Source organism: Mobula hypostoma, chromosome 24 (genome assembly GCF_963921235.1).
Source record: "Mobula hypostoma chromosome 24, sMobHyp1.1, whole genome shotgun sequence".
NCBI classification, from domain to species: domain Eukaryota; kingdom Metazoa; phylum Chordata; class Chondrichthyes; order Myliobatiformes; family Myliobatidae; genus Mobula; species Mobula hypostoma.
Genome location: NC_086120.1, coordinates 14,801,040 through 14,816,387, shown reverse-complemented (window position 1 = coordinate 14,816,387; position 15,348 = coordinate 14,801,040). Strand labels below are relative to the sequence as shown.

The window sequence follows — 15,348 nt, the reverse complement described above, 5'->3', positions numbered from 1 at the left end:
ATGGCGATTCTAGACTTTATGGACTTTCAAGGACACTACAACTCATATTCCAGTTTTATTATCATCTATATATATGTTTGTTCTTGTATTTGCACAATTTCTAAGTCTTTGTTTTGGTGTAGTTTTTCATGATTCTATTGTACTTCTTTTGCTGTACTGTGAGTGCCTGTAAGAAAATGAATGTCAGAGTAGTATTTGGAACATATACGTACGGAAAAAATCTACTTTGAAATTTGGTCTCCACGATCACTTTCGGAATTCTTTTCACCAGGAGCCCTTGCCCTCATTATGTCAGGCCCAAGAAACTCTGCAATGTTCAGTTTGCCTCACTTTCACTGCGACATTCTGCAAACCCAACACCCATGTATCAATCTAAAAGCAAAATAACAGAGGCACCAAAAATCTGAAAGAAGGAAAAGGTTCCAATTGCTCAGAAATATATAACTCCATACGGATTAGATGATTGTGACTGATTTGGTTCACAGCTATTTCACCGAGTGGTCTGGCAATACGTATTACATGTAGTTAAATGTCCACTAACTAGAGTAGGGAGGATGCTATGGAAATTAATGAACAGTCGATGTTTCGGGGCGAGACCCTGCATCAGGACAGGTTGCCACGACAACGAAGCTCCAATGCCGCTCACTGGAGCTCCGTTGTCGTGGCAACCCTATGGGTGTTACATTGATCTGGATCACTTCCGGCTCGCGCTTTTCCGGTATGGGGGCGTGGGGAATTCTGACGGCGAGACACCGTTCGGTCTGGGCCTGGTGCGAAGATGAAGAAATTTTTCGGTGACTTGAAGCGGGATTTAAAGTTTAAAAGTCTGGGGCCGGGGCATGTCCTGACCGAGGATACGAGGTGAGGAAGATGTGCGGAAATGGACGAGGGTTGGTGGATGATAGTGGAGTATAGTGTTGTGATACAGAATTAGATATCTTTTAGAGAAGAGCCTGCGCTTGGCATTTGTCAACTAATTCTTCGGTTTGCCTCATTATCACTTTTGTATTTATCCCGATGACAACAGTGGGCCGTGAGATAAGCGTTTGTGAGAATATGTGAATCTTGCTTCACATAAATACGGGGAATGTAGATGTTTCCACGTTCAAGTGGCTCTGTTCCTCAATCCTTGCGAGTGTCCGTTTACATTCTAAAGCACTGAGAGCGAGCTGGTGAAGATTTCTCCCTATGTGTTCTTTACTGCCTCCGCAAACGTTCACCTACCTCTCCTTCAATTAGTGTTTAAGAAAGCGTATTGTCGTGGGCATGTGTACCCTGGGTATAAATGCCATGAGTATTGGCTTTTTGTAGTAGCACAGTTCATTAAAGGCATAAACACATACAAGTTAACATAACCTGAATTTAACATAAATTGCATGACATTCAACAGCTTTATTTCCTTTTGTTTAGATATTAACTTGTTTCTGAAAAAGGCTTCCATTTTATATTTTCATTTTTATAAGATCATTGAGCTCTTTTTTTTTCCTTGTCTTTAAAACCAAACTGCTATTTTTTTTTTGTTCACCTGTCTGATTCTTTTGGTCTGTATCAATTGTTCTCTCATGACGTGTCTTGATATATTAAGTATGTGCTAGTTGTTTACTCTGTTTTCTCGGAGTGAAATTGTACTCGATTTGCTCTCAGTCACTTTGTGCACTAGTGATGCTACACAATATTTAGAGGCTGGAGGAAATAATTAATTCACTGCTTCATTGGAGAAAAGACAAATGTTACAAGGATAGGCTTAAAGAAGGGTGGCTATTTTAGATCAGTTGCCTGTGAAGATTTCTTTCCAATTTTTGTGAAATGTTTTAAAGTATTTACATACATTCAGTGTCTAGAAAAAAAAGGTGCTTAAGATGATTACCCCATTAGAACACTGAAGCAACTACTTAAATATATATGCATGCATTCGTGCTTTTTGGCTGTTCAGGAAGAGCTTTTGAGTTATATGGTATGAATAATTGCAATTGCAGTCCTTGTACGTGAAGCTTATGATTAAGCCAAAGTTGCAAATGGCTTCATTAATAGTCATTTCAATCAGAATATGATCATGTTCCAAGGAACATAAAGGTAGGAGATTGTAGCTGTGAGCAATTGTGCTGAAGAGTGAGTTAGAGGCTTGTTAGTAAAAGAATTTTTAAAAAAATTCTTAAACTGCTCATCTCTCCTCTTGACTTCCTTTCAGGCCCTACTTAAAATGTGACTCTTTGCATAGGCCAGGGGTCGGCAACCTTTTTGCCTCTGTGGGCCGGATCGCATATTAATGAGCGGACCGTGGGCCAGATAAATGCCATAAAAAACTTGAAATATGGGAATTATCCATTTAAGTACACCTAGTTATGTTTTGCCTCAAATTAATGAGTAACGCATGCTAGAAAATCATTTGTGCTTAAGGTTGCCTACCCCGGCATAGACTTTACACACCCTTCCTGATGTGCCTTTTGATTTTGCTTCTGTAAAGTTGGCACTGGACCAGTTGGCTCAAAAGGCCTCTTTCCATGCTGCTTTATGAGTCTGTTTGTTTTAAATTGTATATCTATACTTAACAGAGTAGGTGGGGTTGGATTTCCACAACTTTAAAGAGATGCTGATGATTTTTAACTGATTTTTTGATTATTATATATTTTGCTTGGATTATTTCAACTATATGCCCATTTTCACATGAAATTATTTGAGTGATCTCACTGTTTTGTAAGCTATATGCTCATTGTTAGTACCTGTGGCATCAGGCTGCTTGGAAAAAATGTTAGGTCAATTTAGATGTAAAGTTCTAAATCAACCAACAGGTGTTGGGAACGTACCAGGGCAATGGTTTGCTTTGCCCCATTGCAGAGAGCAAGGATATATACAGCAGCTTTCATGGCTTCAAGGTATCTTGTGACTTCAGTTAGTGAATTACATTTGAAATTTAATCATCAGTTCTACACTTACAAAATCAGTGACTAATGCAGAGTAAAGTTAAGTATTTCTTAAAAATTAAAAATAAATTATTTTGACATGTTATTTGATGTTTGTAGAAAAGAATATACAGGTTCTTTATCTTTAATAATGAATAATTAAGCTGTCAGTGGAGCTGTGCATTAATTAGGTAGAGAATGTACGACACAAGTATGATATGCTGGAAAAAATAAAACAGAACCTTTTGGGACTGCTCAGCTTGTCAAGTAGCAATTCCAGACAGAAAGACCATTTTCAAGTCGATGACTATTCATCAGAGCAAATTTAGGGAATGTCACATGTTGAAACGGACGTTTTGCCAGTGTTGCCTGATCTGTTGGGAATTCTCAGCATTGTCTATTTCTAGCTATGTTGTAGAGTTGTAAAGCACAGAAACAACACTCTTTGCTCAACTGTATCAGAATCAGGTTTATTATCACAGGCATGTGACATGAAATTTGTTAACTTAGCAGCAGTTTAATGCAATACATAATCTAGCAGAGAGAAAAAAATAAATGTAAGTAAACAAGTAAATCAATTACGTATATTGAATAGATTTTTTAAAATGTGCAAAAACAGAAATGTTGTATATTTTTAAAAAAGTGAGGTAGTGTCCATGTGTTGAATGTCCATTTCGGAATCAGATGGCAGAGGGGAAGAAGCTGTTCCTGAATCGCTGAGTGTGTGCCTTCCAGCTTCTGTACCTCCTACCTGATGGTAACAGTGAGAAAAGGACATGCCCTGGGTGCTGGAGGTCCTTAATAATGGACGCTACCTTTCTGAGACACTGCTCCCTAAAGATGTCCTGGTTACTTTGTACCCAAGATGGAGCTGACTAGATTTACAAGCTTCTGCAGCTTCTTTTGGTCCTATGCAGTAGCCCCTCCATACCAGACAGTGATGCAGCCTGTCAGAATGCTCCTCCACGGTACAACTATAGAAGTTTTTCAGTGTATTTGTTGATATGCCAAATCTCTTCAAACTCCAAACAAAATATAGCCGCTGTCTTGCCTTCTTTATAAACTACATTATTATGTTGGAACCAGGTTACATCTGCATTATGCCTATTCATACAGACCTGACTTGCCAAAGTTAATTCCATATTTCTCTATGCCCCGTTCAATCCAGTGCCTGTCCAGGAATCTCTTAAATGTTGTTACTGTTCTTGCCTCCTCCACCACCACTAGCAGGTCATACCAAATGCCAATTACTTTGTGTGTGTGTATATATGTGTGTGTGTGTGTGTGTGTGTGTGTGTATATATATATATTTTATATATCAATCAATCAGAATCAGGTGTATTGTCACCTCAAGTTAAAGGTTTTAGTATAAGTTGGTTTAAAATGATATCTGAAAGTTTTTGTTCTAATGCATCAAACATTTTCCTGAAGCTTGTCCAGCCACACCCTGTCCCTGTACATTGACAGGAATATCCCTGCATCTCTTAGATGTGATCTGTGTACATAAAGGTAGATAGTAAGAAATCCTGTGTTAAAATAGCTTGCTAACTGACAGAAACAGCTGATATTAACTTCTAGATTGCCACGTCGGGATGTATTGAAGAGTTGCTGTAAAGTATTTGGCATTATGGTGACAAACACTTGGTTATCACTTCCTTAATCCATGAGATCCAGGCTAATACTGTTTTGTAAATTTCGTAGTGGGATTCACCAGAGGTGAATGTGCCAGCCCGCCAGTGAGCATAATTAGACTGGGTAACCCCAAGGTATATACAGTCAGAATCTTTTATCATCTTTGGTACACTTCTGGTAGGTGTTGCTGGGTAGTGATTAAGTTATTTGACACCTTGTCTTGCTGAGACATAATTCGTCATGTGACTACATATGTTTTCAATATTTGATGCAGCCACTCTATTTTACTTAATTTTCCCTATTTCCTTATAAATGTTTTTTTTTCTTGAAGTTTATTTTGGATGAACTAACCAACTTGCCAAAGCTACTGTACAACTAACACCTCAAATATTCCATATTCAATCCCAATTTCTACTGAGTTTGCTGATTTCCAGTGTTGCACTCAGTGTTACAGGTATCTGCAGTGGCCCTGGTCTAGTTAGCAAGGAATATCATGTTTTTCCCCTCCTATCAGAGCTTGAAGAAAGTTCATTTTCCAAACCACAATTGGTGCCTTTTGTGTTCCAATACTGGAGCTGGTTGATATGGTCCTAAGTTTTAGTACGAATTGTGGATCCATACATCTCAATAGTAAATGAGCCACTGGAATTGTCTTACAGACCAAGTTTCCAAAGCACCACACATAAAATGCCGGAGAAACTCAGCAGGTCAGGCAACATCTATGATAAAAAGTGTAAACAGTCAATGTTTCAGGCCAAGACCCTTCTTCGGGACTGGAAAAGAAAGGGAGAAGTTCCTCCAGCATTTTGTATGTGTTGGTTTGGATTTCCAGCATCTTCAGATTTTCTCGTATTTATGACTAAGTTTTCATCTTGCGTTAATGCTGAAAGTAGAAGCCATTGGTAGATTATATGCTGTGATTCATAAAACATGACTTATAGATCATCTGATTGCTTCAGCTAATGGGGATGGAGTCTAATAGTGAAACTACTTGTCCACACAGAAATAATACCCAGCTGGCAGCAAAGCAGTGATCTCACTAAAGCATGGCTTAAACATGATGTCATAAACATAATAGATTTTGAAATCAGTTGTATCCAACTACCTTTTTTAATACAGTGCATAGTGTAGTGTTCATGGAGAGGTGAGTGTGTGTGTGTGTGCTTTTTAAAAACTATACTCTTTGTAGTGAAGGATGTCAATATTACACTTGGATCTCCCTTCACATCAAACATCCAGTTACGTAAATATGCACTCCAAGTCAAAAATACAATAACCTGTTGCAGAGTGAAATCCTGCCCTGCTGTGACACAGTGTGCTTCTGTCTCACAAGGCATTTCTTATGGTAGATTTTGACATTTTTCACTTTGCATTTCAGAAAGTCTGAAACTGATGGACTGAGGACACTTTCATACTATAAATCTATGTTGGGTTTGAACTCGTGTCACAGATATACACCTTGTAATCCCACTGTCAACTTCATTTACATTCATCATTGTCTTTCCTCTTCTTCCTTTACAACAATTTTTCTGCATAGCTTGAGGAATCATATACAAGATAAACAGTTCAGGAGTAAGGAATCAGTACAACATCCGAGAAGTAGAACAATGCTACAGAAAGTTGCTCAAAAATAGATCTGGGATTTTTCAGCAATGAAACCATTCACAGAGTTTAGTTGCCGTTTGTTGTATTATTGGATTACATTACCTCCAAGAGGACCACAACCTTGTCGTGTTTTGGAGGCTTCTGTGCCTCAATGACCCAGAGAGCTATGTCGGCTGGAGTCAGGGCTTTATGCTTTGACTCATGGTAGGGTTACCCATGCCAAACAGGTCAAAGGGTAGAGGCCGGACTAAGAGTGGTCCACCAGTCCTGCAGGTTCAGGAGTTCAGCTCAGAGTTAACAACCTTGACTGATTAAACCAAAGCTGTTACAGAAACAACAATGAAGAATCCTTCTACATCTGAATGTGATGGTATTCCTGAGTCTCCAACTGGGATTTGCAACACAGACAATAGTGAAAACTGAACTATTATCACGATGAAGGAAGCCCTGAACGCTACCAGAGATGGAGGAATTTCATTGCTGCCCTTAATGGGCAGTGGGTATGTAGACAGGCAGTGGCGTATCTAAGGTATGGCAGGCCCTGGGCGCCACTTGAAGGGGGGGCGCCACTGAGCAGTTTCTATTAAAGACAGATAGTGAAAAAAGAATTTTCTTCTGATGTATGATCTGTCTTTCATTATCATGGGTGAGGAGCACTAGGATGGTCTTATCTCAGAGCATTGTGTAAGAAGACCATGAAACGTTTCTTCACGAAGAAGGAGGAAAGTGGAGCTGAAGGACAGAAGAGACAAAAGGTGGAGGCGGAGGAAGCCAAGAAGTCGAGCAAGTTCTTCATGCCCTTCTTTGAAAAGCCCGGAACAAGTAGTTAGACACGTTCCATGGAGTCGCCTGCACCTGCTACAAGTTTGTTAGAATCCGAAGGTGGATCAAGCACAAATGCTTCACAAGCCGAGGAGGAAGTCAAGTCAGATAAATCTGACTATGACAAGATTAAGAGCGAGGCTGCCACAGAGAACGCGGACATGACAGGAGGGGAAGACGATGGTGTGGTGGTGATGTTGAGTTTTTGATGAGATTTTACCTGACGAGATTGAACCTGACGACACTGAACCAAGTGAACAGGATGGTGTCAAAAAGCCTCGAACTGTCATACCAGAAGTGATTGAACAGCATGACACTGGACTTCTGAAGTTCGATGAAGATATTGGAAAAGCAATTCTGCTTGACGAGTTGAGAACAGAAATAATAAAGCTGGGTTCGAAGTATTTCCAGAACAGTGAGGGGCCTTTCCTACCAACAAATATCCGCTCAATGAACAAAACTTGGTTCAAGAGGAAATTGGGAAATGGTCGTGGTGAGGAAGTGACTCGCTCATGACTGGTCTATTCCCCTTCTAAAAATTCTGCATTTTGTATCTGTTGTCTTCTCTATTCCCCGTCAGACTATCAATCCTCATTGGAGCAGGAAAGTGGATTCAACCAGTGGAAAGCACCTGAAAGGATTAGTGTTCATGAAAATGCCAAGAATCATCGGGAATGCTTCACACAGTGGAAAGAAATGGAAAGAAATTTAGCTGGAAACAGAGGAGTTAAGGACATGGTATTTCAGTCACAGATTGAGAAGGAAAAGCAGACATGGCATGATATCTTGACAAGAATCCTTCACTGCATAAAATTCCTTGCAACTCAGAACCTGGCTTTTCGAGGACAGAGGGAGTCACTTCAGCTAGGTGATGACTCCAATGTGGGAAATTTCCTTGGCTTACTGAAACTACTGGCCATCTTTGACCCTCTCACTCATTTGGGAAGTCATCCTGGATCCATGTCTTTCACCAGGTGTCCAGAACGAATTCATCCGCATGATGGCATCCACTGTTTCTCAGAGTTTACTGAGAAGCATTCGTAAAGCCAAGTACTATGGTCTCATGTTCAACTCAACTCCTGATCAGGCACACCATGAGCAGATGTCAGTAGTGAGGTATGTGGAAGTTGATTTTGAGAGGGAAAATAGTCCGTGTTAGTGCTTCCTTGGTTTTATCCAGATAAGCCAGAAGGATGCTGAGAGCTTGGTTGAAGACATTTTGAAACAGCTAGAGAAGGGCGAAATGGGGCTACAAGATTATCAGTCACAGTGCTATGACAACGCTGCTGTGATGGCTGGACACAGAGGTGATGTTCATCAAAGAATAAGTGAGGAAAAACAACCTGGCAGTGTTTGTGAATTGCAACAATCACTCATTTAACTTGGTGGGTGTACCTGCAGCCAAGAAGGATACGATGATGATCAAGTTTTTTGGAACCATCGAAGCTCTCTACGTATTTTTCTCTTGTTCAACACAGCGCTGGGGAAAAACTCAAAAACGCCGTGCTTGTGGTTGTTAAGTCGGAGTCCGAAACCAGGTGGAGTGCAAGGACAGAAGCAGTGAAGCCCGTCAACAAGTACCTTGAGGAGATACTTGAAGTTCTCCAGGACATGATGGACAATGAAAACAAGACCAGTGAAACAAGAAGTGACACAAGGCAGCTGTACAACTGCATGTTGAGTTATGATTTTCTGATTTTGCTAGGATTTTAGAACAAAGTACTCATTCGCATTGACCATTTTCAAAAGAGGCTGCAGGATCCTAGCATGAACTTCCACGATGCTGCCCTGGATTTGAAAGCCCTCCGAGATCATTTTTATGATGAAAGAGAAGTGTTGGTCAGTGAGTCACTCGAAGAAGGAGTCGGTCTCTGTCAAGAATGGAATATTGAAGTTGAAAGATGTCAGAGATGAAAGAAACGAATGGCTGATGAGAACTCGAGAGATTCTGGGTTAATAGATAAGGAGGAAATGGAAAGAGTCATGAAGGGAACACTTGACCGTCTTCACAGAGAAATGAATGAAAGGTTCACTCGTTTGCACGACACTGATGCCAAGTTTGAGTTCCTTCTTGATGTTGAGGGACTGTGTTACGGTGCCGACAGTAACGACCTAAAGAAGAAGTGCGAAAACTTGAGCGAATTGTACAGCTCTGATGTTGATGGACAGCAGCTATATGAAGAAATTCTGGATTGCAGAATGTTGCTGTCAAGGCAGGTCAACATGAAAATATCAAGACCTGAAGAGCTTCTTGAATTTAGCGTTCAGTATGGAGATGAGAGCGTCTTCCCCAATCTTCGCATTGCTATTCAGATAATGCTAACCATAGCAGTTTCCATCGCCAGCTGTGAGAGATCATTCAGCAAGTTAAAATTAATACTTTTGTATTTGAGAGCCTCCATGGGTCAAGGCAGAGTCTGTGATCTTGCTCTGCTGAGTGTAGAAAGAGAAGAAACTGAAAAAACGGACTTTGATCACATCATAGACCAATTTGCATCAGTGAAAGCAAGGAAGGTGCAGTTATAATTTTCATGTGCCATAATTTGTTAATTAAAAGATTAACGAGCTTGACTTGTACTTTTGAGCTGATATTATGGTAAAGTTATCTAAAAGATGGGTGTCAGATGTTTGGACAGGGGCGCAATTTCAGTACTTGCCATAGGCGCTATTTTCAGTCGATATGCCCCTGTAGACAGGACTAAATTAGCAGATGGTTTACAAATTAGAGGTGATTTTTCTATGCTCTGATCTTGTTTGAAGTTCAATAAGCAGTTGTCTTTATGTGAAGGATGATACTATCTTTGCTGGGTAGAGACATACAAAAATCTTTTTTGTTGTATGAAGAAAAGCTAAGGAAACTAATAGATTTCTTTGGAAAAAAAATAGTCAAATCATCTAATTGACAGATTGAATCAAGGAAAATTACTCATTATGAAAGGATTTTTAATAACATGTAGATGTGGCTTCATTTAAATAAATGATAAATTAGGCCTAAGAGGAACCTTTGCATGTATAGTCTTATGATGCCAATAAACTGGGACACTGGCAGTCCTTAAGGAGTATAGGCATCTTGTACTGAGGGGCATTAATATTGCAACATTATTGAAATAGTCATTGACTCCCTGTTTCTCAGATTTGTATGGAAAGACTATTGAAAGATTTCAAGAGACGTGAAAAATGTAGCTAAGAGTGATTAATCTTGGTAAGATAACTAATTCTGTTCCCTTCAAAGCAAATTCATGCTTGGTTTAGAAAATAGTCTTGCTACATATAGTTAAATTCTGATAGAACATACATTACATGCACCTTACATTTTTTATTCCTGAAAGCAGAGTCTTGTTGGCACAGATCCTCACCCAAGTTATGAGATAATCTATTTCTGTGGCTATCTAGGAATCCCACTGAAATCAAACCCAATGTTCAGCAGAAGCCTCGCAGACCGCCAGCCGAAGAATCACAGATGGCAGCAGCTGCGGCTTTATCTAGACTGGAGGTTAAACAGCATAAAGGAAGATCCACCTCTGGACTGAGCAGCTTGAAGAATGAGGGTAGGTGTTCACAGAAGAGGAATACAAATATGCTGAGTGTTTTACTTTTCATCTTTAAGGTTAGTAAAGGGTTGCCCAAGGATTTAGAAAAGCATATCCTTTCCTGAGCTTGACATTCCTTCTTGAATGCATCATAGCAGCAGGATTATATAGTTTTGAGCTTGCAATGCCTTTAGTGAATTTTTTCACAATCTCACTGGGGAAAATGCTAGCAGGTACAACTTTTAGTGGCTGCTAAGAGAAAAACTAATTAAGAATCTTGCTAATGTAGGAATGTACTTTTATTCTGTTTCTCACCATACGATTGCAATTCATATGCCCGTTAGAATTGAGGGTGGTAGTGGTTTATTTTCTATATGATCTCTCAGAAGTATTGTTTGATTTCAGAGTTGTTTTATAGCAAAGAACTTTAACATGATATCATTTAAAACCATAAAATAACAGCAAGAAAATTCAAGGCATACCAGGGGAATGCTATAGTGACCAGGTCTCTGGCACTGAGTTTGGCTCTGTGGCTCAGGAGGAAGGTGGGGGTGAGGAAGGGGTAGAAAGAAGAGGAGAACAGCAGTAATAATGATAAATAGTTAGTGGAACAGACAGGAGATTTTGTGGACATCAAAGAGGTTCCCACATGGTATGTTGCCTCCCAGGAACCAGGGTCAGGGAATTCTCAGATCAGGTCCATAGCATTCTTAAGGGGGAGGGTGAGCAACCAAATATCATGGTACATATTGGCAATGTTCCCCCTAACTTGTAATGAGCAGTGTGTGCAAAAGTCATGTGCTGTACAATTTTTTGCCCCGTGACAGCAACATGATAATGGAGAAGCACAAATCTAGGGAAGGATGTAAAACCATCTCAATGGCACTGAACGTACCTCTGAGCTCAGTGCAGCCCATTGTGGAAAAAGGGGAAAAATATGAAACCACAAACATACTGCCTAGGTCAGGCTGCCCTCTAGTCGCTGGAGAAGAATGGCACTTATATGAAGAGGCTACTGTGGCACCAAAGCCACTCTGAGTGAGCTGCAGAAGTCAGTGGCTGCAACTGTGGATGAAGTTCATGGCTCCACATCTCCAAGGCCTTACACACAAAAAGGTATTTGTGGAAGAGTGGCAAGGAAGAAGCCCTAGCTTTAAAAAAAATATCCTTACCCAGAAAGACTTTGCAAAGTATCACTTAGAAGATATTGTAAAGATGTGGAAAGATGTATTGTGGTCAGATGAGACTAAAGTGGAACTTTTTGGCCTCAGCACGAAGCAGTGCATGTGACATATCGGGTAACCCTCTCCCTATTGTAATGTATGGTGGAGATAGATATCATGCTATCAGGATGCTTTACCGCAGCAGGGATTGGAAATCTAGTCAGTATTAATGGGGAGATGAACATTGCTAAATACAGAGAGATCCTGGATTTAAAAACCTGTTAGCCTCTGCCAGAAAGTTTAAACTGGGGAGGAAGTTCATCTTTCAGCAGAACAACAACCCAGAGTGTACTGCCAGAGCAACCGTGGACTGAATTCAAATGAAGAAAATTGATGTCCTTGTGTGGCCCAGTCAGAGTCCTGACCTTACCTGATTGAACATCGCTGGCAAGACCTCAAGATTGCTGTCCGCCACCACTTCTCAACTAACTTGACACTCGAGAACAATTTTGCAAGGAGGAAATGGCAAATCTTGTTCCATCATGTTGTGCAAAGCTGATAGAGATTTATCCAGAAAGACTTCTGGCTAATAGCTGCGAGAGGTGGTTCAACTACGTACTGAGCAAGGTGGGGTGAATATTTTTGAACTGCTAACATTTCAGTTTTTGATTTTTTTTCTTAGTTTTTCATGCTTAACAATATTCCTGATTTTTGGGCTCAGTTAAATTGATCAAAGTCCTTGGTTGTAATAATCTTTTATGTTAACATAGGGTTGGGGGCTGAATACTTTTACAACACATTGTAGATAGGAAAAGTTGAGGTCCTGAAGAGAGAATATAGGGAGCTTGGTAGGAAGCTGAAAATCAGGACTTTGAGGATGGTAATGTCTGGATGCTGCCTGTGTCACATGGCAGCGAGAGTGAGAATGGGATGATCTGGCAGATGAAGGTGGCTGAAGAATTGATGTAAAGGGCATGGTTTCAGATTTGTGGATCATTGGGATCTCTTTTGGAGAAGGTATGACCTGCGCTAAAGGGATGGGTTACAACTAACTCGAAGGGCACCAATATCCTGGCAGGGTGGCATGCTAGAGCATAGGGAGGTTTTAAGCTAGTTTGCCAGGGGGACAGGTCTAATGATGGGACAGTTGATGTAAAGGTAGGATAGGCAGTGGAGAGGGCATAATGGCAGTTAGTTGTATGGGTTGAAATGTGTCTATTTTAAGGCAAAAAATATCAGGAACAAGGGCCCTGAATGTAGAGCATAGGTCAGTACATGGAACTGTGATATTGTAGCCATTACAGGGACTTGGTTGTCCCAAGAGCAAGAATGGCTGCTGGATGATCCGGGGTTTAGATGATGGTAAAAGAGATTGGGGAGTGGCATTACTAATCAGGGATAGTATCACAGCTACAGCTGGAGGAATTATCTACTGAGTCATTTTGTGGGGATGTAAGAAATAGGAAGGGGGGCAATCTCTCAATTGGGAGTATTCTATAGACCACAACCTGCATAGCAACAGAGACATTCTGATGCAGATCAGGAGGCAGATTTTGGGAAGATGCAAAAATATCGGGGTTGTTCAACTTCCCTAATAATGATTGTCACTTCCTCAGTGCAAAAGGTTTAGATGAGGAGGAATTTGTTAGCTGATTCCTGACAAAAGCCAAGTAAAGGAGAGGCCATACTGGATCTGGTACCAGGCAATTAACTAGTCTAGGTGTCAGATCTCTTGATGGGTGAGCATTTTGGAGACCTTGACTGCAATTCCCTGACCTTTAATATAGCCTTGGACAGGGATAGGAGCAGACAGTATTGTGAAGTACTTAATTAGGGGAGGGCAAATTATGATGTTATTTGGCAGGAACTTAGGAGGTTGATTAATAATTATATACTTTATTGATCCTGAGTGGGGATATTCCTTTGTTACAGCAGCAACATTTAAAAACACCCTTAACAGTGTGCAGACTTAACTAATAAAGTACAGACTAATATACACAATTTACCAATGTGCAATAATGTACAAAATAATAAAACAGACTATTGTGCTATGGGGTCTATTCTCCTGTTGCACAGAGATGAACTGTGGTATATGCTTATTGCATCTGGTCGGAAAGATTTTTTGTAATGATCCTTGTGACGGCGGAGCTGAATGAATCTGTTCGAAAGGGTGCTCCGCTGCTGATACAGTAGGGAGCACTTCCATCGGGTTCTGGATAGGTTTGTCCCATTGAGGCAGGGAAAGGATAGTCGGGTGAAGGAAGCATGGTTGACGAGATGTGGAACATCTAATCAAGAGAAAGAAAGAAATGTACTTAAGCTTTAGAAAGCAAGGATTTTGAGAATTAAAAGGTTGCCAGGAAGGAGCTAAAGAATGGACTTCAGAGAGCTAGAAGTTCAAGTTCATTGTCATTCAACCGTACACGTGAATGCTGCCAAATGAATCAATGCTCCCCCAGACCAAGGTGCACAACACATTACAGGGAACTCTCACAACATGTAAAGTAATATTACCATTAGTAAAATAACAAATAATTAGGCGCATTATGACACAATCTAAAAAGAAAACAATATAATGCTCCTGGCGCTTCATGCCTGGGTGGTGGCAGGGAGTTCAGTAGTCTTATGGCCTGGGGGAAGATGTTTCTCATCTTAACAATTCTTGTCCTTGTTCTACAGTACCTCCTGCCCTATGGTGGGGAGTCAAAAAGATTGTTGGAAGGATGGGAGGGGTAATTGACAATGCCAAGGGCCCTGTGTGCTCCTGATAGTGCTACTAGAAAGTTTGTGAACCCTTTAGAATTTTTAATATTTCTGCATAAATATGACCTAAAATGTGATCAGATCTTCACCTAAAACTGGATAAAGAGAACCCAATTAAATGGATAACGTAAAAAGAATGATACGGTTCATTAATTTATTGAGAAAAATGATCTGATCACATTTTAACTCATTTTTGCAGAAATAGAGAAAATTCTAGAGGGCTCACAAACTTTCTAGCACCACTGTAAATATCTCTGTATGTTAGATCCCGATGAACCTCTGAGTAACCTTGTAACCCTTTGTCAAGAGTTGCGGTCAGATACCTTGCAATTCCTATACCAGATGGGATGCAGCTAGTCAGAACACCTTTCATAGTGCTCCTGTAAAAATTGGTTAGAGTGGGGAGGGGGTCTCAGGTGCTCTGATCTGATCTTCTCAAGAAGTGGATTTGCTGCTAACCTTTGTCGACCAAAGAGATGGTGAGGATAGTGCATGAGAAGGCCTAGGCAAGTAAGATTAAGGAAAACCCAAAAGTATTCTGCACCTATATAAAGACAAGAGGATAACTAGAGTGAGAGTAGGGCTGATCAGGGATAAAAGAGGAAACGTACCTGGAGTCGGAAGAGGTAGGGGAGGTCCTTAATGAATACTTTGCTTCAGTGTTCACCAGCAAGAAGGCCCTTCACAAATGTGAAGTCAGTGTAGAACAGGATGTGCTGGAGCATGTTGATGTTAAAAAGATGAAAGTGTTGGGACTTTAGAAAATCATTAGGGCCCTAGGGCCAGACAGGATATACCCCAGGTTACTACGGAAGTAGGGGAAGAGATTGTTGTGACTTTGGCAATGATCTTTGTGTTCTAACCGGCCACGGGCGATGCAGAGAATTAAAGGGTGGTACATTATTTTCTTTTAAGAAATTTAATAGGGATAAC

The 15,348-nt window shown here is 40.5% G+C and overlaps 1 protein-coding gene across 3 annotated transcripts in view; it reads left to right on the top strand.

Annotated features, from left to right (window-relative positions):
* Positions 1 to 731: 731 nt before the first annotated feature.
* The window catches only part of ubxn6 (UBX domain protein 6), a 51,379-nt gene continuing 36,762 nt past the window's right edge, over positions 732 to 15,348 (top strand). Inside the window, exons 1-2 of one of the 3 annotated variants that reach the window (XM_063032149.1) lie at positions 732 to 861; positions 10,353 to 10,507. In XM_063032149.1, coding sequence (XP_062888219.1) covers positions 779 to 861; positions 10,353 to 10,507 — 238 coding nt within the window. In that variant the 5' untranslated portion in view covers positions 732 to 778. Of the gene's footprint in view, positions 862 to 10,352; positions 10,508 to 10,561; positions 12,280 to 15,348 lie in introns of those variants that run through there. The other 2 variants (XM_063032150.1, XM_063032151.1) reach the window with 2 other exon arrangements.